The sequence below is a fragment of the Alosa alosa genome, chromosome 9 (genome assembly GCF_017589495.1).
Source record: "Alosa alosa isolate M-15738 ecotype Scorff River chromosome 9, AALO_Geno_1.1, whole genome shotgun sequence".
Taxonomy (NCBI): domain Eukaryota; kingdom Metazoa; phylum Chordata; class Actinopteri; order Clupeiformes; family Clupeidae; genus Alosa; species Alosa alosa.
Window position 1 is genome coordinate 25,123,620 of NC_063197.1, and position 24,533 is coordinate 25,148,152.

At 39.2% G+C, this 24,533-nt stretch overlaps 3 protein-coding genes across 5 annotated transcripts; 1 reads left to right on the forward strand and 2 right to left on the reverse strand.

The window, feature by feature from the left end:
• The first annotated feature begins 399 nt into the window (after window positions 1–399).
• Window positions 400–7,403, forward strand: plekhb2 (pleckstrin homology domain containing, family B (evectins) member 2). The gene is made up of 8 exons (XM_048253615.1): window positions 400–522; window positions 1,005–1,060; window positions 2,302–2,454; window positions 2,684–2,786; window positions 4,534–4,573; window positions 5,343–5,429; window positions 5,571–5,688; window positions 5,887–7,403. The coding sequence occupies exons 2-8, from the start codon at window positions 1,024–1,026 to the stop codon at window positions 6,021–6,023; spliced, it is 675 nt and encodes a 224-aa protein (XP_048109572.1). The 5' UTR covers window positions 400–522; window positions 1,005–1,023; the 3' UTR covers window positions 6,024–7,403.
• Window positions 7,404–9,813: 2,410 nt separating this feature from the next.
• On the reverse strand, window positions 9,814–16,399 carry LOC125300457 (vacuolar protein sorting-associated protein 4B-like). The gene is made up of 11 exons (XM_048252418.1): window positions 16,020–16,399; window positions 15,391–15,502; window positions 14,968–15,112; window positions 13,939–13,994; window positions 13,190–13,309; window positions 12,832–12,988; window positions 12,475–12,623; window positions 12,156–12,237; window positions 11,770–11,989; window positions 10,351–10,491; window positions 9,814–10,259 (listed from the first exon to the last, which is right to left on the reverse strand). Exons 1-11 carry the CDS (start codon window positions 16,044–16,046, stop codon window positions 10,158–10,160), a joined length of 1,311 nt encoding a protein of 436 aa, XP_048108375.1. The 5' UTR covers window positions 16,047–16,399; the 3' UTR covers window positions 9,814–10,157.
• Window positions 16,400–17,026: 627 nt separating this feature from the next.
• ankrd29 (ankyrin repeat domain 29) lies at window positions 17,027–23,551 on the reverse strand. 3 transcript variants are annotated; one of them, XM_048252663.1, is made up of 10 exons: window positions 23,344–23,549; window positions 22,542–22,699; window positions 21,706–21,804; window positions 20,847–20,945; window positions 20,369–20,467; window positions 19,086–19,184; window positions 18,169–18,267; window positions 17,915–18,010; window positions 17,563–17,661; window positions 17,027–17,283 (listed from the first exon to the last, which is right to left on the reverse strand). In XM_048252663.1, exons 2-10 carry the CDS (start codon window positions 22,584–22,586, stop codon window positions 17,203–17,205), a joined length of 816 nt encoding a protein of 271 aa, XP_048108620.1. In that variant the 5' UTR covers window positions 22,587–22,699; window positions 23,344–23,549; the 3' UTR covers window positions 17,027–17,202. The 3 variants fall into 3 exon arrangements, with proteins under 3 accessions (XP_048108620.1, XP_048108619.1, XP_048108621.1); XM_048252662.1 differs by having other exon boundaries at window positions 22,589–22,699; window positions 23,344–23,547; XM_048252664.1 differs by lacking the exon at window positions 19,086–19,184 and having other exon boundaries at window positions 22,589–22,699; window positions 23,344–23,551.
• Window positions 23,552–24,533: the final 982 nt, after the last annotated feature.

The window sequence follows — 24,533 nt, forward strand, 5'->3', positions numbered from 1 at the left end:
AGGCCTTCTCCATTCAAGTGTAATGTCCTGGATATATCTAAACATAGGCCTAGAAATAATTGCAGTAACCATTAAACATTAGTCAGATGATCAATTGCAGTGAGCTGTTCAAACCAGGCATTGATCATATTTGGAAATTGTTTCAGTCACTGTCTGTCTATTGATTTTATTTCATTTAATATTTCATATTTCATTTTTTATTGGGCCTTTCATTTAATTCTGTATTCACTCACTAAACGAGAGTTTCCTGACAGAACCTCGTTTTGCACCCAGATCCCTGTTGGGACAGGTTTGTTTGATAGGCTCCACGTGGATATGGATTGAGATGTGTCCTGAATTGCACTCAATTCCACTCCATATTTTGAGCCAACCCTACTGTTTGCTTCCAGACCGGATATTCGTGAGTCTCATCATCAACATTTCAAAAGTCAGCTGATGAGTTAGTCATCGAGTGGGAGTCCCTGGATCTTGTTTTCTCTTCTAGTCGTGATCTACAAAGATACAGGATCCACGCCTTTATTGGTATTTCATTTAAAATGTTCTACTTGCATTTTAGGACATTATGCATACATTCAGAGATCTTGTTTTTCGCTGGTCTGTCTGCTTACCCGTATTAGTCAGAGGCAGCTTGATGATGCTAGCGGAACTTTAGCTATAGCATGTTGTTGTAAACCTACAAACAAAATGCAACCTCTTTATGAACTTTGAAGTAGGTTAGCACCAAAAATACGTTTACGCAGAACTGTCCTCTTCGTACAGACAGTGGTCTGTGCTGAAATTTGCGGCAAGTTTCATATCAATACATCAATGTTATCAGTACACCAGCGCCCTTCAGATTCTTAGTTTTGGAATATTTTCATGAAGACATCTATTTGAAGCGATACAAAATATCTGGGGCTCTTAGTTTACGTTAACTCTGCTTAGACTACATTTTAACTTCACCAAGCCATGCATGATACAGTTGGATGGGTCGTATGTAACTTTTCGTTTTTCTACCGTTACAGTGTTGCGGCTAGATCCAGGATGGCTCTTGTAAAAAGTGGATGGCTTCATAGACAGAGTAAGTAGTAGGCATACTACATCGTACAGGAAGACGAATGTTATATGTATATACTCTTTTGATTCAATTCATGAAGGAATTCATATGGAATGCAGTTATTGAGGACACCTGCTTGAATAGCCTGTAGGCTAGACATTGAACATAGTGATGAGCAGTGCCCTTGTGGGGGACATATTTTCAGACTTCATTAAATGAACTTTGGTAGCTCTGTAACCTTACACTTTAATGTGTTTTCAATGCCGAGATTAATCCTCTGCATTCACCATAGGATATTAAATTGAGTGTTTGGCTTATAACCTGTGATAGTCACTGTAAGAAATATTAGCTCACTGTCAGTATTCACACAGCTCCCCTTTACCAATTTAAATTTTAATTTAAATAGGATGTAATGTTATCAGGACCAACTATAGCCAGACTAAACAAACTGATTGCTAGATGGCTAATACAGTACTTGCCAGCTATCTTGCAAAGCAATCAAGGCCTGTATTTCTTAAACGCAAAGTGTGTATTTGCATCTCATTTTACAAGTGTAAAAAAGGGATTGGTGTTCTACTTCAACTACACACTGTTAATTCCTCCTACCTTAGTGTGTAACAGAGTTCTGGTGCATGCGCATCAAAGCCTGCATCATGTAGAAGAAACCTATCCTATAGGAAAGGGTGTGACTTTATGAGATATGATCTATGAAATAGGCTTACAATGATTATGATTGACTCATAATATAAAATTACCACAATGATATATGACAGAGATACCAGTAATACAATAATTAAAATAGCATTTTTTTTTTAATCCATATATTAAAATCTGAGTGGGCACATGCCCACTGAGCTTTAAAGGGTTACAGTGCCACTAGCTGTACAGTGTTTCCCAGAGAATTGAATTCCATTTGTGGTGGTTGGTTTGCAGAATTAACTTAAATGCAACAGTTTTTGACAAATTAGCACAGTGTGGTTATGATGCTAACCAGATTTAAGCACAATTTAGTACAACCTGGAAAATCATTGTGTGGTGGTCAATGTTGATATTGTGGTGGGCCGCCACAAATAAGTCAATGTATGGGAAACACTGCTGTATGTCTGCTTAGTCAGCCTAGGTGAATTGTATGTTGAGTTGTTTGGTGCTTTGTACTTTGGTACCTTTGCACCTTAATGGAATGGGCTTATGGTATGCCTATATGAAAAAAGGAACCAAACTCACTTTGGTTGAGCAGTCAAATAAAAATGTGTCAAACTTTACAGGCACCATCTTGCGGCGATGGAAAAAGAATTGGTTTGACCTTTGGTCTGATGGAAGGCTTGTGTTCTATGATGACCAGCAGCGACGTGACATGGAGGATGAGATACACATGAGAATTGACTGCATAAACATCCGCAATGCAAATGCATGTCGAGGTGGGGAGACTGTTGCTATCGCTACTCAGTATTGCTTACAGGAGCATATCAGTGTAGAACAATGTATGTAAACTCTTAAGAGTCTTTACTTTCTCTTGTAGAGTTTAGTAGTACTATTGTTTGAACTCTTGGAAGCCTTACCAACATGGTGCTGTATATTTGTGTGTGTGTTACAACAGCTGAATGACCTTTGTTGCATAATCTTTTTTATTTTTGTTTCTCTCCACAGAACTGACACCACCTGAGGGCAAGGGTCGGGATTCCCTTCTGCAGATCGTCTGCAGAGATGGACGGGTTATCAGCATCTGTGCAGACAGCTCTGATGATGCTCTGTAAGACACTTTGGCTACATCCACACACTATTCCGTTTTTGATTTAAAACTAATATGATCTTTGTCAAGATGCACGTTTGCAGTTCCAAAACTTTCTCCACTATGGATGCCTGAAGTGTGGATCACATGTTCACTATAATCACATGACCATTCACACAATTGTCAGCATTGTCAAATAAAATGCAGAATTTAACTGCACTTCAGATGCTACCAGTGATGGCAAGACCAGTATAGCTTGTATTTCGTTCTCCATGTTGCATTCACCTCTGGCAGGCTAATAGTCATTCTGTGTCAAATCAGACAAAATCCAGGAAAATGGTTGCAGCGCCGATTACGGTTTTCCTCAAAGTTTGTCTACACAATGTTTAGGTTCCATATAGTGTGTGCTTCACCTCACTGTGTGTTCACTGTGTGCTGTTTGTGTTTCACCGATTGGGTTAAATGCAGAGACCAAATTTCCCTCACGGGATCAAAAAAGTATATATACTATACTATACTTAAAACCTGTGAAATATTTTTGTTGTTTTCATAGTCTTTTTGCCCTTGATTGTTTACACTCGCTAAAAGGCCTTATCTTGGAGGCCATGTTTGGACATTCATATCTTAAAAAGTATTATTCCTAGCCTGACCAAACTTTGTAGAATGGAAGACAAACATGTTCTCAGTACGATTCAATCAAGTCTGTACCACAGTCCCACTGGTTTTATAGAAAAAACATGCAAAAAAAGTGATATTGAGGGTCTCAAAACTCCTTTACTGAACACACCTGCCATCTATCAGTATTTTCTCTAGAAATATAATCCTTTGTTAATGTTCTGCCAAAATATGAAGTCTTCAAAACAAAAGGCCATGACAATAATAAGGATAAAACAAGGCGTGTTTGTATTTTTGTATCATGCAATTGAAATTGTATGTGGGGTAGCTAGTAGGACCATACACATATATGTGGAAATAGCTAAATATATGGACATTTAGTGTGTAAAGTACCAATATTGTACCAAGTCCCATTCACAGAATAAATGCATGTAGTTACAGGTGTTTTGGGAACATAACACCATTATAAAAGGAGCAAAATGCTATGCCGTGTTTCACCTGAGGGGGCGCTAAATCTATTGTTTATTGTAAATGTTTATTTTGGTATTCCCAAAACACCTGTAACTACATGCATTTATTCTGTGAATGGGACTTGGTACAATATTGGTACTTGAAATCAGAAGATTTGCACAGAAATATATCACAGACCTTGGTTTTAGGACCCACTGATGATATAGACAAGGTTTGAACATAAGAGATGGGATGGAGATGAGATGGTGCAGCAACAACCTAAGAGATGAGATGGTGCAGCAACAACCTTATCCGATTTGACTCAGAATGACTCAATAGTGAAAGTCGAAGTGAGTCCTGGGTAGTTGAGAAATATCAGACTGTCCAGTCAGGAAGGGAACATGGATTTCTGTCATTTGCAGACTTCCCTGTCCACATGAAAATGCAAAGCTTGAATTCAAATGAAAATGTTGTGAAATCGTTCCATTTCATGAGCTCGAAAATGGCAGAGTAGCGTAGTTGAGATGAGAGCCATAACAATACGTAACAAGATTGTTTCGGATTCAAATGAAAATGGAATTGTGTGGATGTAGCCTTACTGTCTCTAATCTGGACAACCCTCACCCCCTTGTAGTTGTCACTCTTGGTATTACAATCTGAGTGCTTCTTCTGAGGTTATGTCTTGACTATTTTTTTGTCACAGGGCATGGACAATGGCTCTCCAGGATGCTAGAGTTAACACGGTGAGTGATTTTATCTGCAACATAAAGGGATAAGCAAGGGATATAACAAGACTGTAAGGCTAACTCAACTATTATATCCCTCCCTGTTGGTTGATGCAAGCTACAAACCTTTGAATTGAGACCATGTCCGGTTTTATATTTGTGGGTAACACAACCAAGTTTTGGAAGGATTGTGTGTTTTGTTTGTTAAATACATTTTGTTTCTTGAGTAAATTATGAAATTATGAAATGTCAGGTAGCTCTTACCAGGGGCCATGAGATAGGACTTGAAGTTCTCCGGCACTGTGCCAGAATTCAGATATGACCATGGTTGTTTGAGATATGAAAGTAGATAATTATGTGTAGTTCTGTCAAAGATTTCTGATAAATTGCTTTAAGTCTTGCTTGAGAAGACAAATTACTCATCAAAAGTTTGCCCATCAAATCTACAGTACCCAATAGGAATCTACATTAACATTCCTCTTTTCAGTAAATGCTGCAACCTTCTGCTCAGTTTAACAACTATTTTATCCACAAATTGGATCAAAATGCAGTATCATTCAGTAAATGCTACCCTCTGCTCAGTTTAACCACAATTTTAATCACATATAATGGATCAAAATGCAGCATCATATGTAATCCCTTCAACAGCTGTACGTCTTTAAATTATTCCTTGGTCAGTAACTTTTGCTTATGTTAGGGCATGGTCATTTGGCCACCATGAAGCTAATTTGACTATTTTGTGTTTCCTAAACAACAGTGTTGATATTGTGTATTGGGTTTATTTTAGGTTGTGGCTACACCCCAGATTGGCTTGGCTGAGGAAGTTGTTGCCACGGCTCCTCCGCCATACTCTGAGTGTGCCCCAGCCTCTCAGGTATCAATTGCCGTTATTTTAGGCTTGTGTTACATTTTCACCATTTATTTGGTTGCAGGACCTGACAAGTTAGTCATAACACTATTTTGGTATCCATAGTATTTTGTCTGTAAACGTTTTGCTATAATTTCTGTTGAACAGGTTTACTGTCCAGACCAATATGGAGGCTACGTCCCTCAGCCTCCCCCACATGGCACACAAATGGTTTATTCTCCTGATGGTCAATACTACACCGTTGCTTACCCTTACCAGTATCAAGGTATGGGAACTTTTGAAGTTCTCAATTCAAAACTATGGGAAGACTAAAAATCTAAATGAATGAAGTTTTGTCAGCTCAAGTTTTCCTGTCTACCGTTTTCCTGAAATAATTGAAAGTGGAATCGGATTGTGTTGTAATTTAATCAATTTGCATGCAATTAGAGGTGCATGGCTTACAATGCTTTTTTCTGCTAAACAGGAGCTTACCCTCCTCCTGGAGTCAACCACATTGTTGTCCAAGAGCGCCGCCGCGACGACGCTGGTGAAGTAGCGCTGGGCATGCTTGCAGGTGCTGCGACTGGATTGGCTCTTGGATCTCTCTTCTCTGTGTTCTAATATGGTGGTCCCAAACTCATCTAAAGATTTCTTACTCCACAGATCACATACTGTTAAGGCAGCTGTCCAAGTGAAGGTTTAACTGCAGTATCACTGCAATATAATAGCTATTATCCTTGTGTTAGTTGGGCTTTAAAGTGTATCTGTGTGAACTAACCTTCCTGTCTTTGTACCAAAGACCTATTATCCCCTGTACCTCACTTTATGTCAGGCTTCTTAGTAAGTAAGTTACACACCTACGAGAATAACTGTTAACCACAGAATAACAATAACTGATTTATGACAAATATAATAATGAAGGGAACAACACTTTACTTAGATTAATTTATTAATGAGTATTAATTTTGATATGTACTAGATAGATTCTTTATGTGATTTTTTCTTTGAAGCCTACTTTGAGTCACCATGATGGAATCAAAGTTTCAGATAAGTGAAACCTCCTTTGACGCAATATGGGTAGATATCAAGTACTTTGCTTATTTGGGCTAATATGTAAGTATTGGTGCCTTCAGGGTCTGTTGGAGGAGGTATCCCTGTTTCGGCAATTGTGGCTTTGCACTTTATTTAACCCCCAAGCACACCCTCCTCATTCAGTTTTAACTCCGGGATGTTTCTTTTCTGATGTGTTCATAATTAGAATTTAGTTTCCTGTTATTATGTACATGTGTTAAATGCTTTCTTTGATGTGCAGTAGACTTAACACTCCCTAAGATCAAGAATTAGAGTCTGAAAGACCATTTATCTGTGTATATATCCATATCAAATATCCAAGACTTTGGGGTTGGTCAGAACATTTCATCACCTTGTGTCTTTCAGAGTATGTTTAATTATTTATTGTCTCAGATATGTACAAACAGAAAAATGTTGTGTTCAGGTCTTAAGATGCACAAATAAGAAGGGTAATTAGGGAAACTATATGTATTTTCCATACGTGCTTCATCCAGTAGCCTCAGGGCATCCAGCCATTATAAATGATGGATCAGGACTTCTTCCATTCAAATCACCATGCACTTTCACAAATCAATTCTTTGTCATTGAAACTATTTCATTGCTTTGTGCTTTGCTTTTCACATCATTTGTTTTCCCTTTTAAATTAGTTACTGACCGTGTTTCAATACTTGTGAAGATGTTTTGTTCTCTAAGAGATGAAGGATCAGAAGGCCAGCAATCTGATAGAAGTTCATTATTTTGTTCTGCTTATACTTTATGTAATATCTTCTGAGTGGCATTTCTGATGATTCTCTTGAGGATGGATTTTTAACATACTTGCTACATTGCACAAAAATGTATTGCTATTATTTACAAAGGTCTTGGATTTCAAGTCAATAATTGATTGTACTTTTACTCAAAGTTAACATTAAAATAAAATGAATACATGTATGAAAGTGGTGATGGAGAACCTTTTCCTGGTGATTGAATGTATATATATATTGCTTGTTTTCCAAAAAAAGAAATGATTACATTTTCAGTTCTCGTGCTAATATAAATGCACACAAAGGTGCAAGTTAAGTGTAAGTTTGAAGATTAAAAAAAAACAAAAAACATTTCATTCAAGATTCTATATTGTGTGTGTGTGCAAGACCAAGAGACTGAATAAAATATGTAACAGATGACCATAAAATTAAATGTAACTGCCAATGGGCACAGTATTGGGGAGGTCACATTGATTTAAAATGTGTTCCACTATAGATTGCAGAATACATTCCCTAAAATGTATTTTGTGACATATTCCAATAGATTAGTCGAGTTGAGAGACATATTCAGAATACTTTGGATTACATCAGCATTGTCTTATATTTTATTGTCTGTGGAACCCATGTCCTATAGCCAGGGGCCTCATTTATAAAGCCTTCTTACGCACAGATTTGATCTTAGACCGTGCGTACGCTCAAAAATGCCAACGCTCAGATTTATAAAAACCGTCTTTGACGTGGAAAAGTGATTATCTCCACGTCAGGTTCCAACTTGACGTACGACCATTTCCTTGTGGTAATGCCTGGGTACTGCAAGTAATCTGAGGTCTAAGTGCTATGAATTTTCAATATTCCAAGACCAACGATCTCATGTATTTCTTTGCCATATGCATGATCAATATCAGAAGATTTTTAAAGACGTTTTTGGACGCATGCTTAATGTTTCATGGTTTGGCATAAAACTGCTAATGAGAACTATAGCCCACTTAAGAAAGTGAAAAAACTTATAGCTTAGGCCTACTTATTTCATAATATCTAAAAAAAAAATACACCAAGACCTACGATAGAATGATTGAAACAGTCTTACAGGTGATTTAGTGTTCTCACCAATCTAATATTGATCATGAAATATCCAATTGCCCTCGTTTAGGAGAGAAAAGTACATTTGTGCCAGGGATGTAGTGGTAAAATAAGAGGTGGGTGAACTAAGAATTCTGCAATCTCGGTGAGGTGGACTGCGCCATGCGGTATGGGATTTTTAAAAAAGGCATTCAGAACATGTTTGATAATGGTAGAGGTTATTGTACAATATTGGGAATATAGGATACTATTGGATAATGCAGTTTTGAATATTAAAAGTGAATAAACTCTTTTGAAAGGTGGATAAACTCTAATAAGAGGTGGGTAGGCCTCCACTACATCCTAATTTGCGCTCATATGCCTATTCCCAGCTCCGTAACAGAAAGGTAATATTTGAATGTAAGCTAGATACAATGTAGGCTATAGATATTTTATATCATAAATAGCCTGCCCTACACAACCAAGGGACGGAAGTTATCCTCTGAAAGCAGGGCATCTTCATATGTAGGCTAATGTTGCGGTGGAGGTGCAGAGCGCGCACCTGTTTGCTTTTTTTGACTGGCAGCGCCCAAGATCAGATGACAATACGTGAGTTGGATAATGTAGGCTAAAATATAAAGGTAGGCCTAAAGCAAACAATAAAGGACAATGTTTAAGCCATTGGACATTATAAAGAAAACGATCGCAAAGATGCAGAATGAATGAATGACCGGCGAACTAGGCTACTTTTTCAGCAAAAACATAGCCTATCCTAAAAGAAACGTTAAGCCAACATGACATATCACGCTTATAATTTAGTCCTCTGTTTTGAAGGCTAAATCAGCATATTAGGCTGGGTCATATTGGAAACGCAATAGCCTACTGTATCATAACGTACAGGATTATGCTGTAGACCTAGAGGTCTTTCCTTCATAAGGTAGGACTACCATTTTTTTTTCTACAAAGTAGAAGCCTAAATGTTGATTATTCACATTACTGCAAGCAAAAGGAATGAAAGCGAGTAGAGGACAATGGACATGGATGAATACGATCTCTTTCCAGAAAGCCTTGCTTGGAAAAAAATATAATTAAGTCAGTTCGAATAGTTAGTTAAGCTATTCGAACTGACGCATATAGTCAACATCAGATGGCATAGGCTAGGCCTATACAATGTTTTCAATATATAAGTTTACATAGGCTACCGCTTTTAGGCCATTGATTTCATTAAAACATAATGATATTGATGAGTGGGTGTTTACAAGGCGGAGACCTAAAACCATCGTTCGTTCGTTTTCTCTGAATCACACGTACAATCATTTCAGAAATTATCTAAGATCAAATGAAGGATGGTTTCTAGGCAACACTTTTATACCCCTGGACCTTCCCTATAATGTATGGTCTAAAATGAGCTGGCTGGATAGAGGCCTCATTGGCTTGCAAAAAAAACTGATATTGCATTCCCTAAGGGGGTTTATGTAGGCTATCAATGTAACTAGAGAGAAAAAGGACCAATAAGCACCAATAAGACATATACATGGTTTGGTTAGAAAAAATATTTCAATTGAAGTTTGAAAAGTCTATAGCCCTACACATTACAAGGATTTAAAAGATAATTTCATAAAGTGATCAAAGGAACTGTATTCTGAATACCACCTATTTAAACTGTAACTAAATATAAAACACAGTTACTCATCCTTGTATTTTAAATACATAATCCTGATACAATGACTTACTTCCCAACATTGTTTGTGCAATAGAAGGAAGAGACAGCCCTTGGCACTTTGAGATGTATATGTAAACACTGAAGGAATGGTACTAGACAGAGATGAGACAGATATAAGTTACAAAAGTATTGTTTTGGTGTCATGTCCTCTGCAGGTAATTAGCCCTCCTGACCAAAGTCTTCTGTGAACTTTTTAAGCTTCACCAAGTCCTCATCGTTCACAGTGGGCTTGGTCTTCTCAAGTGACTTTAGCATGTCCTTCTGTAAATAGAGGTAGTCATGAAAAATTTGTTTCTGACTTCACTACTTCATCAGGTACATGAGGAAAAAGACATCCGTAATTATTTTTTACCATGTTAACAACAGGTTCCAAAAGTTCATTTCCTGACACATCCATCCAGGTCATCTCTATGCCATTGGGGTCACTAGGAGAGCATGGGGTCAACAGGTCATCAACCACCACATCTGGTTTGTTCCACTGCTTTCCACGTACCTGGTATCATGGATGTGGTATGTGTTAGTAGTAATTACTAATTGAAGAAACACATTGAACTGCTTATATCAAGGATAAATGTTATTTCAAAAATCAATAATTTGGTTGAAGATTTGTTTTATGGACTAATAACATCCTCCAAAAAGAGTATTCTTTGCTGTACTACACTACCGGTCAAAAGTTTGAAAATCAAAGTTCAAAAATTATATACCAGCTGAGATCAGTTGCATTGTTTTTTAATCAGGGCAGCAGTTTTCAGATTACATTATGTGCTTACATAATTGCAAAAAGGTTCTCGACCATTGTAGACAGTTGTAGGCAATATCTACATTGCCCATTATCAGCAATCATTCATCAATGTTCCAAAGACACATTCTGTTTACTAATCTGATATAATTTTAAAAGGCTAACTGAGAAAACATTGGAAAACCCTTTTTCACATAATGTAATCTGAAAACTGCTGCTCTGATTAAAAAAAACCAATGCAACTGATCTCAGCTGGCCTTCTGTCTATAATGAAGTGGAATGTAAATTCCAGAAAAGTGACCCCAAACATTGGACCGGTAGTGCTTCTGTCCAATTGGCTTTTAAAGGAACACGCCGTCATTTTGGGAAATGAGCTTATTCACCAGCTGCCTCAGAGTTATATAATACCCCTTGATCATCTCTGTGCGTGAAGTACCCACTGTTAGCATAGCTTAGCATAGCCTCCCAAAAGTGACAAAAGAACTGTTCTATTACATGTTTGACTAGTATTATTACAATGTGCACACATTTCAATGTCAAATGCAACACAGTTATTTTCTAAGCATATGCTTGGAAGTACATTCTTATTTAGGCATAACGCTGCTACTGCAACTTTTCAGGTGCTGCATGCAAATCACTCCGCCCAAGTAGTGCTTTTCCTGAATGAGAAAATAGTTCCAAGTTTGTATATGCTTAGAAAATTGCCTATTTGTAGCCTATATGTTGTAACTATACAAGTCACAACATGTAAATGGGAACATGGTGAAGTTCTTTTGTTCTTTTGTCACTTGTGGGTGCTATAAACTAGTTGGAACTGCCCACCTCAGTGAACTATGCTAAGCTATGCTAACAGTGGGTGCTTCAGACAGAGGCACAGTGACGAGAAGGGTATCATCTTATCTAACTCTGGGGGAGACAGTGAATAAGCTAATTTCCCAAAATGTTGGTGTGTTCACTATGTCTCATGTAAGGGGCTATGGGTATCTAATCAGACATCTTATAAGTTACTATGATGAAGTTCTTTCTCCTTACCCGTTTGAAGTGAGTGGCTGACTGCACCTTGCGGACAGGCTGCATTAGGGCATCTCGAACAATGACGCTGATATCTGCACCAGAGTAGCCCTCTGTCTTATGACCAAGAGTGACAAAGTCTTCTTCATTCAGGTCATTGGGGGTGTTGCCCAAATTAAGCTTAAACATACTTGAGCGAGCGTGTTCTTCAGGCAAAGGGATGTAGATGCGTTTCTCAAACCTAAGCCACAGACACAAGCACACAGAGACACACACAGAACTGAATGAGCTTTCATGCTCATGAAAACACACATGCAATATACACTAAACACATTCTCTCTTTATTATGACCAGATGATGTACATGTTATGTTGGTCATTATGTGTTTTTATTTTTTTTATCCTCACCTTCTTCTAATAGCAGAGTCCAGTGACCAAGGGATGTTGGTAGCTCCAAGCACAAGAATGCCTTCATTGTCATTTCCAACACCTATGAAAAAGGAGGTGGACCAGTTAGAAGAGACACAACTTAACACAATTTACATGTATTGATTTGGCAATATTCAAAGCAATAAAATAACATTCAAGGTATTAACATTTATACATTTTAACATTTAAGCTACAGTGCAGAGGAGACTTTAGCTAGGAATTACCACTGCATCTGTCAATACTAGAGGATAGGAAGTCCTCAAGGAGCATCAAAAATTCCTGTGGTATCTTAGCTCACCTTGCATCTGGACCAGGAACTCTGTTTTAATACGACGAGCAGCTTCACTCTCATTCTCGCTTCTTGAGCCACAGAGAGAGTCGATCTCATCGATGAAGATGATGGAAGGCTTGTGCTCTCGGGCCATGCTGAATAGGCTTTTCACCAATCTGAACACGAAGAGCGAGGTATGGGAATAAGGTTTCATATTAAAACGGCACTTCTACTCATTTTGTAGAGAGAGTTATTATGTAGAATAAACATTATTGCAATACTGATTGCTTTAGTTGATTCTCAACAACCCTATCTCATATTTATGTCACCATCTAACACTCTAACCCAAAGACCCCTGTCCCTCTACAGGTATCTGACGCTCACTTCTCACTCTCTCCGAGCCACTTGGACACCAGGTCTGAGGAAGAGATGGAGAAGAAGGTGGAGTTGTTGGCTTCAGTGGCCACAGCCTTAGCCAGGTAAGACTTCCCTGTTCCGGGAGGGCCGAAGAGCAGGATACCCCTCCATGGAGTCCTTTTCCCTTGAGGTCAAGATACGTAAGGTTAGATTAGATTCAACTTTATTGTCATTGTGCAGAGTACAAGTACAAAGGCAACGAAATGCAGTAAGAAATCAATGGTTAAAATTAAGTTAGAATGTAAACAATGTTGTGAAATTCTACATGACAAGTAATGACAGCATGTAGAAAAGCATACAAGCATTTAAGCATTAAGAGATATACCAGTAAATAGGTGAGGAAACTTGATAGGGAGAATGACGGCTTCTTTCAATGCCTCTTTAGCTCCCTCCAAACCAGCCACATCGTCCCATTTTATATTTGGCTTCTCCATGACAATTGCACCTACAATTAACAAGAGTGATTGAGTGTGGTGATTAATTAAACACCTAATTAATCACCACAGCTTTGGTGACAGAATAAAAACAGGCCATTTATTTAATGGAAATGGTAAAGACATCGCAACACCAAAAAACCTGCTTTAATTAAGGTTTTGCAATTTTCTTTTAGAATGTTTCACAGCTACTCAATTTTAGTGTATTGACTCCTTATCATGTTGCTGAAGAGAAAAAAAAAATCATGATAATTATTTTCACAAATATTAAATGTTAAGCATTGCAAATCCATATGGAAGAAAGTACACAAATTGTGAAATTGTCTTTACTATTGGCATTATTTTCAAGGACACCAGAACAAGCTTGATTAGAGAATCTAGAGTGCTTCATGAAAACAAAAAAAAAATTAGAGTGTGGTATAGACACATTCTGTGGTCTATAGGTTACATTTTTTTTTCCGGATTTACGCTCACATTTATACATTTTAAATTAAAGGACACTGTTAATTATAGTTGTATCTGAATTAGATGAACTTGCAAATGCCTATCTTTACTTTGACACATGGGTAAGAGAATGTCAAAATTGTATTATTATGGATGATATGTAATCATAGTGAAAGGAGCATTGGTTATTTTTTACCTTGAAGCTGATTTTGGAACTTCTTTTTCTCTTGGTCCTCCCCATCACTGTCGCCTCTGTAAAGGTGTACCATGTAACATGTCCTCAGTTTCAGTTTAATGTGCCATAATCGACCAATCTATGCGTCTCGACCAGTCTAGTATGCATCAGATATGACAAACCATTATTTCTGCACTATGAATGAAGCCAATGAATCAATAGACAGACAATGAGCATTATCGACTCATATGTCAAGGCACATTGACTTCAGGTCATTTTTTATGGGGTTATTTGATCACTGGGAAAGCTACTGCTCGACTGTCTAATGAAGTCCAAACCAAGACCAAGACTTTACTGCTCCCTGAAACCAGTCAGCAATTCAGTCTGTATATCCATAAAACCAACCAGAGGTACTCAGCTAATGCATAAAGCACTGGTTTTGTGGTCAAGACTGGTAAGCACAAAGAGCCATCCAAGTTGCCATATCACTAAACAGAGACAGATAAACAGCAACCATGAGGCAGCATGGTTTATAAAGAAAGACCATCTTAAGGACATGTGCATTAGGTTGCATTGCCCATAATCCTGATTTTCAAGTGGTGTTCTGTTACTGTGGTGATCTGTTATGAACATAAATGCTCTCTGCACGTACTGTACAGCCACACCTTACAAACACACCCTATAAAGTAGCTATTCTGTCACAAGCAAATAGAGCTTACCTAAATCTCATGGCATAGATGCTACTAAAATAAACAAATAAACACATACCAACCAAGTGCTGTCTTCAGGCCGAAAATACTTTTGAAATACAGAAACATATAACAAGACTACGCCGTCATAGAACAAAGTCATACATTATTCTCCATCGCATATTAGATGTGGAGAAAAGAATCAGGGAAGCTTGTGTGCCATTGTGAACATATTAAGAGGTAGTGGGTCTTTTATGAAAAACCTGCTACCACAGTAGTACCTGGAGAATACAATGGCCTGGTATCTGTCTGTATACAGCACATGTTCTATTTTGTGCCAGTTTCACAAAGTCTCCCTCACCCTTTGTTGTCCGACTCTTTTACAGGTTTGGATGGTGGGGCTTTTTCTTTCTTGTTCAGGTATCCTTTCAGTTCCTCTGCACGTTCCAAGTAGTCCTTACACTTGGCCCGGATACTCTGCTTGGCTTTCTCTCCCTGAGCCTCATCTGCAACACATGGTGGTGCATTACATTATGCTTGTACTCTGGTTTATATTTAAGCAATATGGCACAAGCGAGAGTGTGGATGGCTGTGGTTTGGCCATGGGCACGAGGCCAAAGGCCGAACTAGACTCTCGTCCAATCAAAAATTAATTAAGAGTTCGATTGGACCTAACTCTTGTGCAATTGACCATTATGCAACAGTCTGGTGACATGTTATTGAGTTTTGCTATGTGTTTGGGGTGAATTTGGAGTAAAGTGGCAGCAGCCTAAAAACTCATTACATTTCACCACGTGGAGAAAGTACTGTATTGATTGTTGGTACAAACGCAGGGCTTCCTCATAATTTTTTGCCTTGTCCTCCTCTGATGCCTTGCCTGCCAGGTCAATGGCTTTCTGTGTGGAAAAAAGAAACCACTGTGACAAAAGAAAGGGGTGTGCCCATCATACCACAGACACCTTGTTCTACAAGATGCTATTCACTGTCATTGGTTGGATTGTGTTGTCAGATAAGCATGGCGAGAAGTATGATATCAACTTTCCAGACTGACATTTAAACTTCTGTTTGCCAATTTCAGTGCTGTTTTAATTTCTTACACAATTGATTTGGAAAACACTGTAAACTTGTATAAGGATACATTTCAGCTTCAGTTGGTTGTAATTAAGAATTACCCAGACTCCTCCTCACCTTTTAACTAGGCTACGCGCTTCCTTGTTTAGAGCTATTATCAAAATCCCCGTTTTTAACATTATAAAACAGATGGACATAATTACAGAGACCCATAAAACAACAACAGGGACACGCTAACACGCTAGGATTAGTTTCTGTTTCCTTTAAATAAGCTCAGAGAAGTATTACAAAATCGGACAGCATAGGTAGGCGGTGCAGGCAGGCTACCTGTACTGTACTTACCTGTAGGTTGTTGGATTTATTGGCCATCCTGCGTAGGCTATTTAAATTAAATTATTCTACCTGTAGACTACTGAAAGTACATGTACCTAAAATGCATCAAGTCTTTTAACAATACGTTTACATGGCTACACACAAATCTCTATACTAAAAGAGAAAACAGATTATTCCTCTCCCTGTTTACAGCGTTGCTTCCGAGTTTGCTGCCAACGTCACAAATTCACGGTGAGTGATGTAGGAGGGATTGGTTTGGATGACCAAGCATCACGGGTGAACTGGAGGCGCTCCAACAGTGGTTGTGCGGGAGTGGCCAACACACTCTCGACACTTTTCCAAGACTTCAGCCCAAGTCGGGGTACATCTGCTCTTTATCGATTCGACACTGTGTTGTATGTAGTCTAGCATGTAGTTTCCACCGGTAGGCTATAGACAACAACAACCAAAACTTGATTAAAGTTGTCTGACAATGCTGCTCCCCGTGGACAAAACTGGCAAAATCACCAAATTGTTCCGAGCAGCATGAATGATTCCTTTTCAACTAAGACAGATGAAGATGAAAGGAATGAATTTCATGAACACAAATTTTTTTTATTCCATAAATGACAAAAAAGTAGTCTTTGTCAAACAAAGGGCAAAACAAGAATACAAATATAGCCTTTAACAGCATAAATACCAAACATTCAGAGCAATTCACCAGAAAAGAAAAGGCAAAAGAACCCCAAATCTTACAATAATGTCATTCATAGTGGTAAACGGTTTAAATTATTATGGCTCTGTTATTTACAGTAACAAGGTCTTTCTATTACCCAATAATTGATTCCATATGAAACACATTTTAGTTAGTAACATATCCACCAGTACAGCAAAATATTATCATTAAGGTAATACTTGTTGGTTTCATTGAAGTTGTTGCTACAAGAAGTAGCCTATGAGTACATTTAGGCCTAGTTAATTTAATACTGAGTTCAACCAAATATTGCACTGATTGTAGACATCTCATTCAGACAGGCTTGAGAGACCAAGTTTTTTTTAATTCATAGCTTCAGTTGCAAACAAGCACCATAAAATATATCCTCTTAAATATCACTGGAATATCCAAACTGCTTTGCTATCTGACCTCTGGCAGGAAGTACATTATTTCTTAGGACACCCATGGTCAAACATGAGGACCAGGGTAAAGTGGTCATCAACTTCCATTGGCGATGTTTGGTCGTAGAAGCCAAAGGATTCTGTCATTCTTAGTAAGATCAGCAGGGAAATCATTATTCTGTTAAGAATAAAACAGCAAATTAAAAAATAAAAACCAATACAATTGGTCAATAAAGCACTCTGAAGCAAATAAATATGGAGCAAATACAAGAAGTCAGAAGGAAATAGAAATACCGTAAGAATCTTTCTTGCTTTGACAATATTTCCTTTGATGTTGTTAGTGTAATGTGTGCACATCCTTTTCTGTATATTTCTCACCCTTTCATTGCATGTCTTACTTTTCTAAGTTTCCTTGGTCCCTAATCTCTAAAGCAGATTTAACGTTTGTGATACTCACATTATTTGGTAAAGATGGATCCGCATTTGCTTCCAGCAAAAGTGATACAGTCTTAGGATTTCCCCCCATGACAGCTGCGTGAAGAGCAGTTGAACCATTCTGCAAAGAGGATCGAAACAAAATATTCCAATACAAATTACTCACTTACTTCACTTACTTGATAATTAGGTTTAAATATTGTTAGAGATATATTATGACATGATAACTGTTCAGTATATATCTTAATTGTATACTACAACTATGACAGCTACCAGAGTGATTTAAATTGCTTTAGTGGTACAACTAGTTTGTATGCTTTGGTGTCTTAATTATAGAGCTCTTACAGTGTGAGATTGAAATACATAGGTACAACCTTCAAAAGGCCCAGAGAGGGGGAGAACTTCAGAAGCTCCTCAATGACTTGATTATGTCCTTTAAATGCAGCCTTGAACAGGGCCGTGGAACCATCCTATCAACAGACACCAGATCCACAAACAAATAGTCCAAGGAAACAGATTGGAAACAAGCAAATGATTGAATTAACATATTCAAACCATTTAAACCCTAACAAAATTGATTCAAACAATTTCTCAGTACTTTTGTCATGTGATGAGTGAGGGTGTTTACCTTTCTGTCCGTGTCGCGGTCGGCTCCACGCAGCAGTAAGACCTTCACCACCTCGCTGTGGCCCATCTGGGCTGCCATCCACAAGGGGGCAGTGCCATCCTAAGGCCAAGCAAAAAGTATGGGACATGGAGTATGCTTTATGGCAGTGGTTCTTAAAACGTTTTGTTTGGCGACCCCACAAAAAAACATTGGCCAAGTCTTGCGACCCCCCTCTCCAACTGGCAAAATTGGTTTTTACAATGGAAAATGTTGTAGAGGCAGAAATTGTCTTCTCTCATAGGTAGGCTATGTTCAATGGCAGCCTTTTCGCTTCTGTGGCTAAAAGGCTGCATGGTGTTCTGTCACTGGTAAGCTTATGTACAGCATCTTTAAGGTCATCATTGCAAGAGGCAGAGATTTGAGTTTGTGTACACAGAACATCCACTTTCAAAGAAACATTATGGAAACACTGTGAATTAGAAGCCTGCATCTAGGGCTACTAACTATCCCAGATGTTGGTCTAAAACCTTTAGGAAAATGTATTTAATTCAGACTGCAAATTATTTTGCGACCCCTCCCATATTTTTGGCGACCCCCAGTTTAAGAACTTCTGCTTTATGGCACACGTGGGTAAATGCTCAGTGTAAGCACCCTATTTAAATTACTCCCTGTACCAGCACAGGTTAAAGGAATAATTATGAGTTTGCGTATGTGTGAGTGCAGTAAATTCGATGTAATTACAGAAATGTGTTTATCAACTGAAGTCAGACATTACGTAACCTTTTGTAGTGCTTAGACAAGGCCAACTGAATGATGGAATGGCTCCATCATAAATCTCCTTATTTTATAGCCAACCTGTTGTTAGATAATCTTAATGAAGTAATGCATTGCGTGACACCCGTGAGACAGGTTAGGGGTCATGGGGGCTACCCACCCACCTCACGCAGGTGGTTCACTTTGGCTCCAGATGATATCAGCTGACGCACAACTGTCACATGACCTTGTTGGGCAGCAAGGAATAGTGGGGTGGCTCCGTCCTGAAATGAGATATCCCAGTGCAGCTAGTCATAAATAGTGTGTGTTGACCAACAGAATGTTTAAAAATAGCCACAGCCTGGGAGATCCTCATGAGAACACTGCTCGGTGTCGGTGGTAGAAATAGTAGAGGAGTTTCTCAAGGGTGGGTGCTGGTAAGAGTAGTTTTACTTTGAAAGTTTATTAAACATAGCTTACAATTCTGTATACAGCCAAGAAGATAGACATGGGGGGGACGGACGGACGGACGGACATGTAATTCTATCCCCTACACTTATTTGAAGATAAATAGACTTGCTAAAATACTAGCTTGTGACCTGAGGCTAGTCTTTGCCAATCAAAGACACTTAGCTTATTAACTTGCCTAACTGTTGTTAGCAAATGATGCCGACAAAAAAGAAAGTCTCATTTTCAGTTTCCAATAAAAATCTTACTTCAGCAAAGGGCAGTCTAAGTTTATGACAATGTGATAGTGATGCTATTCTGAGTAGTTATCAAACTACAAAATAAGTATAAGTATATATACTCTTTTGATCCCGTGAGGAAAATTTGGTCTCTGCATTTATCCCAATCCGTGAATTAGTGAAACACACTCAGCACACAGTGAGGTGAAGCACACACTAATCCCGGCGCAGTGAGCTGCCTGCAACAACAGCGGCGCTTGGGGAGCAGTGGGGGGTTAGATGCCTTGCTCAAGGGCACTTCAACCGTGCCTACTGGTCGGGGTTCGAACCGGCAACTCTCCAGTAACAAGTCCAAAGCGCTAACCAGTAGGCCATGGCTGTCCTAACCAATCACTTTACTAAGGATTATTATAGGTAATTGTGTATTCATGTGCATATTGCACAATGGATAATGTTAAAGTAGGCCAGAGAGGTGGATACACAGAAACGTTTGACTTTCAGGCAAGCCAATAAAGTACCGTAAGATTACAGGGAATATGCACAGAAAAACAGTGGGCTGATTCCATCTGCTTGCACCCCACCCCTACAATCCCTTTTCCCTCGGTCAACCCCAGGCCCAGACATCCTCTAAATCCCAATCCCTGTCAAGATCACTGCAATGCCCCACTATCAGTGCAACCACAGAGAAACTGATCTTCTATTCATGAACATACTTAGTATCGCATGCAACTGAGAAATACGTAGAAGACAGCAATATGCAGCAGTATGCAAGAAATACTCACATTTAGCTGGTCATGGACATTTGCCCCATTCTTCAGTAAGGTCTCGACAACTATGCTGTGGCCATACTGGCTAGCGGCAGAAAGGGCTGTGCCACCATCCTGTACAGTAGATAGGTATCAGATGCATTTTAAAATGTGGTCTTTATACAAACAATAAAACTAAAGAATAAGGTTTGCACGGCATGGAAATGCTCAGACATGCTATGGAGACTAGAGCACGCCAACTGTCCAATATCTGGATATTTGTTTAGCAGGATTTAATCTTGTGATAACTTGAAACTAAAATATATTTTTAGTGAGGATATTATCACTTAATTTTGTTACCATGACTGGCAATGACATAATTAGTAGGTTATTAGATGTCATGAAGACGGAGGGGTTTAACACAGTTCCCCCATACACACAGTCAAGCTCTCTTTCATTATCTACTTTGTCTGCATAGGTTGACACATGAATGACAGCAGGCTACTCTAAATACCTTGGTCCGGAATTCTGTGGAGGCCCCAAACTCAAACAGCAGCTTGACAATGTCATTGTGTCCCTGCTGGGCAGCAAAGAAGAGTGCAGTAGAACCTGTCTAGATCAAAGCAGAAGACACATAGAGAGCATCATCAGTTGGCCTTCCAGGCATCAAAGAGACAGGCACACAAGGATGATATACAGTACAATTTAGCCCTCGGTCCTCACTTGGCAAATGTTGAGCTGTTTGCACCAATTATCTTTCAAGTACATTTGCACCATGAACTTCAAGTCATTGCTTTTTATGATGGTAAGTCTTCACAGAAGCCATCATATTAACATTGATCTATAGCAGTCAGGGAATATTTTCCACATTAATAATGCAATGTGGAAAATACGCTGTTAGGTCTCCTTGCATGGCTCAACAGGTAACCTTTCCAGGAAGTGAACTGCAATGTTTTGGAGGTAGCTGACAGTTGAAAAAGATAAATGCCTTTTCGCTGAGTGGTAAATCTGATGTAAGCCTCTAATCTGAGTAAATCAAAACACACTTACTGTTTGGCACAGACAATTATTAGTGTAAGTTATGTTTAGTTGAACTATTTGTTTTGCATAAATGAACAGTTAATCTCCTTTTGACATCTCCCTCTGACTTCAGCGTAAAGGTTGTATCAGCGATTTCAGGCCCAAAAAAGGCCCAAACATAAATGATCACATTCATCTAATCTTTCCTAACGATCTGCTAGCTGCCTGCCTCACAAGCAAGCCGTCAAAAAACTGCGTCTCTGTAGGCAGCCTAGGCTCTGAGATCTGTACACAAAAACAATTGCTACCAACAAGGGTTGGCAATTGAATGGTGCCTTGAATGGTCTGAATACCTCTCTTTGCAAGTTGATATCTGCTCCTTGCATGATGAGCTCCCGGGCACAGTCATAGTGTCCGCTGTATGAGGCAACCATAAGGGCTGTGGTGCCATACTGGAAAGGGTGAACAACAACATTACATTACATTAAGCAGACACTTCTTGACCAAAGTGACTTACATATGTCAGCTATATTACAAGGGATCACATTGTCCCCGGAGCAACTTGGGGTTAAGTGCCTTGCTCAAGGGCACAACGGTGGAAGCTGGGAATTGAACCGACAACTTTCAGGCTACTGCACGTTAGCCCAGCTCCTTAACCACTACACTACCACCGCCCCCCGTCACATCATCACAAATATCATCATCAGTATACTCATAACATTACTAGCAACTCTATAGCAGTGGTCCTCAGTGTTCCCACTCTAGAAATTATATAGCTATGTAGAAAGACACTATGTAGCTATTATATTTCTCATAGGAAGAAAAATCACTGCAATCGAACCCTCGCAGGATCCTGGCGCAACTAGGTAATGTGTGAGTGACTCAGCCTTTGCATAGAGGTGGTGGTGGTGTTTATAGGAGTGGGGGTGCAATTGTTTTTTTCATTGTCAAAGTGGGGCTCGCCAAAATAAAGTTTGGGAACCACTGCTCTATAGTACAGTAAGCATTAACATGAAATGTATTCAACATGTGCACATACAATCTACATACAGCAATCGATACAGCAATGAGAAATGGCCAATGATATTACAATGACATTGTCTCTTTTTGTTTTTCAGATTTGAACATCCCAAAACTCTCACTAAATAGGGTGCGTTCACAATCAATACAAATATACAGACACACGCACACAGAGAGAGACACATTGCCTTGTCATAAATGCTCTGTTAGCCATACACAGTCTTTGCAGTCGGCATCCACGCGCCCACTATTGAGAAGCAGCTGAAGCAGAGCCAAGTTTCCCTTCCGCGCTGCCCAAAATACTGCGTTGGCGAGGGGCGTCTCCTTCTGCAAAAACACATGTACCTAGACATCACATATGGCCATCACAGTGCACAGAGAGACATTACATGGCAGCCTATATGTGCGCACAGAGTCCCGCGGACCAGCTACCTGACACTTGATTGGCTATTAATGCAGCGCAATCAAAACAGACGACTCTCCTATTCCATATTCATCCCCATATAGAATTGTATGGATAAATGCAGATGCAGAATAAGCAGTTTGTGTGGATCCACAAACGTCAATATGCTTAATATTTAGAGACTATAAAATGGCAAAACGCTGCATAGCAGAGCACGACAGGAAAGCTTTTTTCCCAATATTTCCGTTCCCTTCCATAGTGCTTGCTGGTCGCCTGGCAGAGTGGCTAACTGGCTGCGCAGACTGTGTTAATAAGTAATTTGTCTGTACATTGAAATGTCGACAGGGCATCCAGCACCAGCAAAAATAAAGATTTATATTCGACTTCAGTGAACACCGGTGTCATTGCGAAGTTATGCTCATGCCAGAAAAAATACGCTATCCAATTCGCCTTCGGCTAAGAAATGTCAGTTGAGAGGCATAGTGCTCGTCAGTGCTACAATACTCTTGCAACTAGTCATAGCGGTTTATCTTAAACCAGAATGTAGAGATTGAAAGTGTTTTTTTACCTTAAACGACATTCTCCGTGTCCTATTCGCAACTCATTGCTCTAGGTGAAGACAGTTTACCGACGGCTAACTTCAGGACCGCTGACGGTCAAAGGGATCTCGCTGTCCACCCTGCCCAGTTGACGTTGCTGTAATAACTACCACGCAGCCACTACAAGCCAACCAGCTATTACGCAGTGTTGTCCCTCCGATCGAATCGCACTAAACACCTTCAGGGGCGCACGTACTCTCGGAAACGATAGAGGATATTATCATGACATTGTACCCTATATTTTGTTCCCTTGCGCATTAATATAAAAAAATCAACTGTGAATTATATGAACCAGGGCCGGAGTGGGGCCACTTTTGGGGAGTTTCAGGCCCAAGACCGGCCCACTTTTTTAGTGGTGGTTTTTATTATAGGCTAATATTCCACTATTCCACAAGGATAGGTTGATAAGTTAACAAAAACAGGAAGGAAGAAATAAAGCATTTGAAATGTATCTCACAATTCCACTTCCAGAGGCATATTGAACTACTGTATTGTTTACATGTTTTTTTCTGCATGGGTCAGCTATATCATGTTGTTGTTTGGTGATTTGCTCCTTTACTACACCCACTTCTGAGCAAACAAGCCATATAGGTTGATCGTGTAGCCTACTGCTGTCATAGCCTACTGTTCTTTCTTCCATAAAAATAACTTTAATTAATATGGTTAACTCTATTATTCTTTCTACTTGTCCCTATAGTCATAGTTAATTTCGGGCTCATCATTTTCAGCGGGGGACTGGCTGATCTGCTGCTCAGGCTACTTTTGTTTTTAGGCCTATAGGCTACTGCATACACGCAGCTTGAGTTTTGTTATCAATATTTGCATAATATTTGCAAAGTCTATGAATAGCCATATTGGATGATACCAAAATGCTAATATTTTAATTCATTTAATATGTTACGTGGCACATTTGGCACATATGGCACATTTGGAAGCATTTTCCTCCAATACTTTTCGTATTTTTACCTGGCCTTTTTTACCAGGCTGCGGTGTTTGGCATAGAATGCGAACGTGTGTAGCCAACTTTAAGAGAAGATAGATTAACGTGACAAATGCCAATATTTTTCCCTCGACCGGCCCAAAAGTGAAGCGGCCCACCGGGAATTCTCCCGATTCTCCCGATTACCCACTCCGGGCCTGATAAGAACATATTTATTTA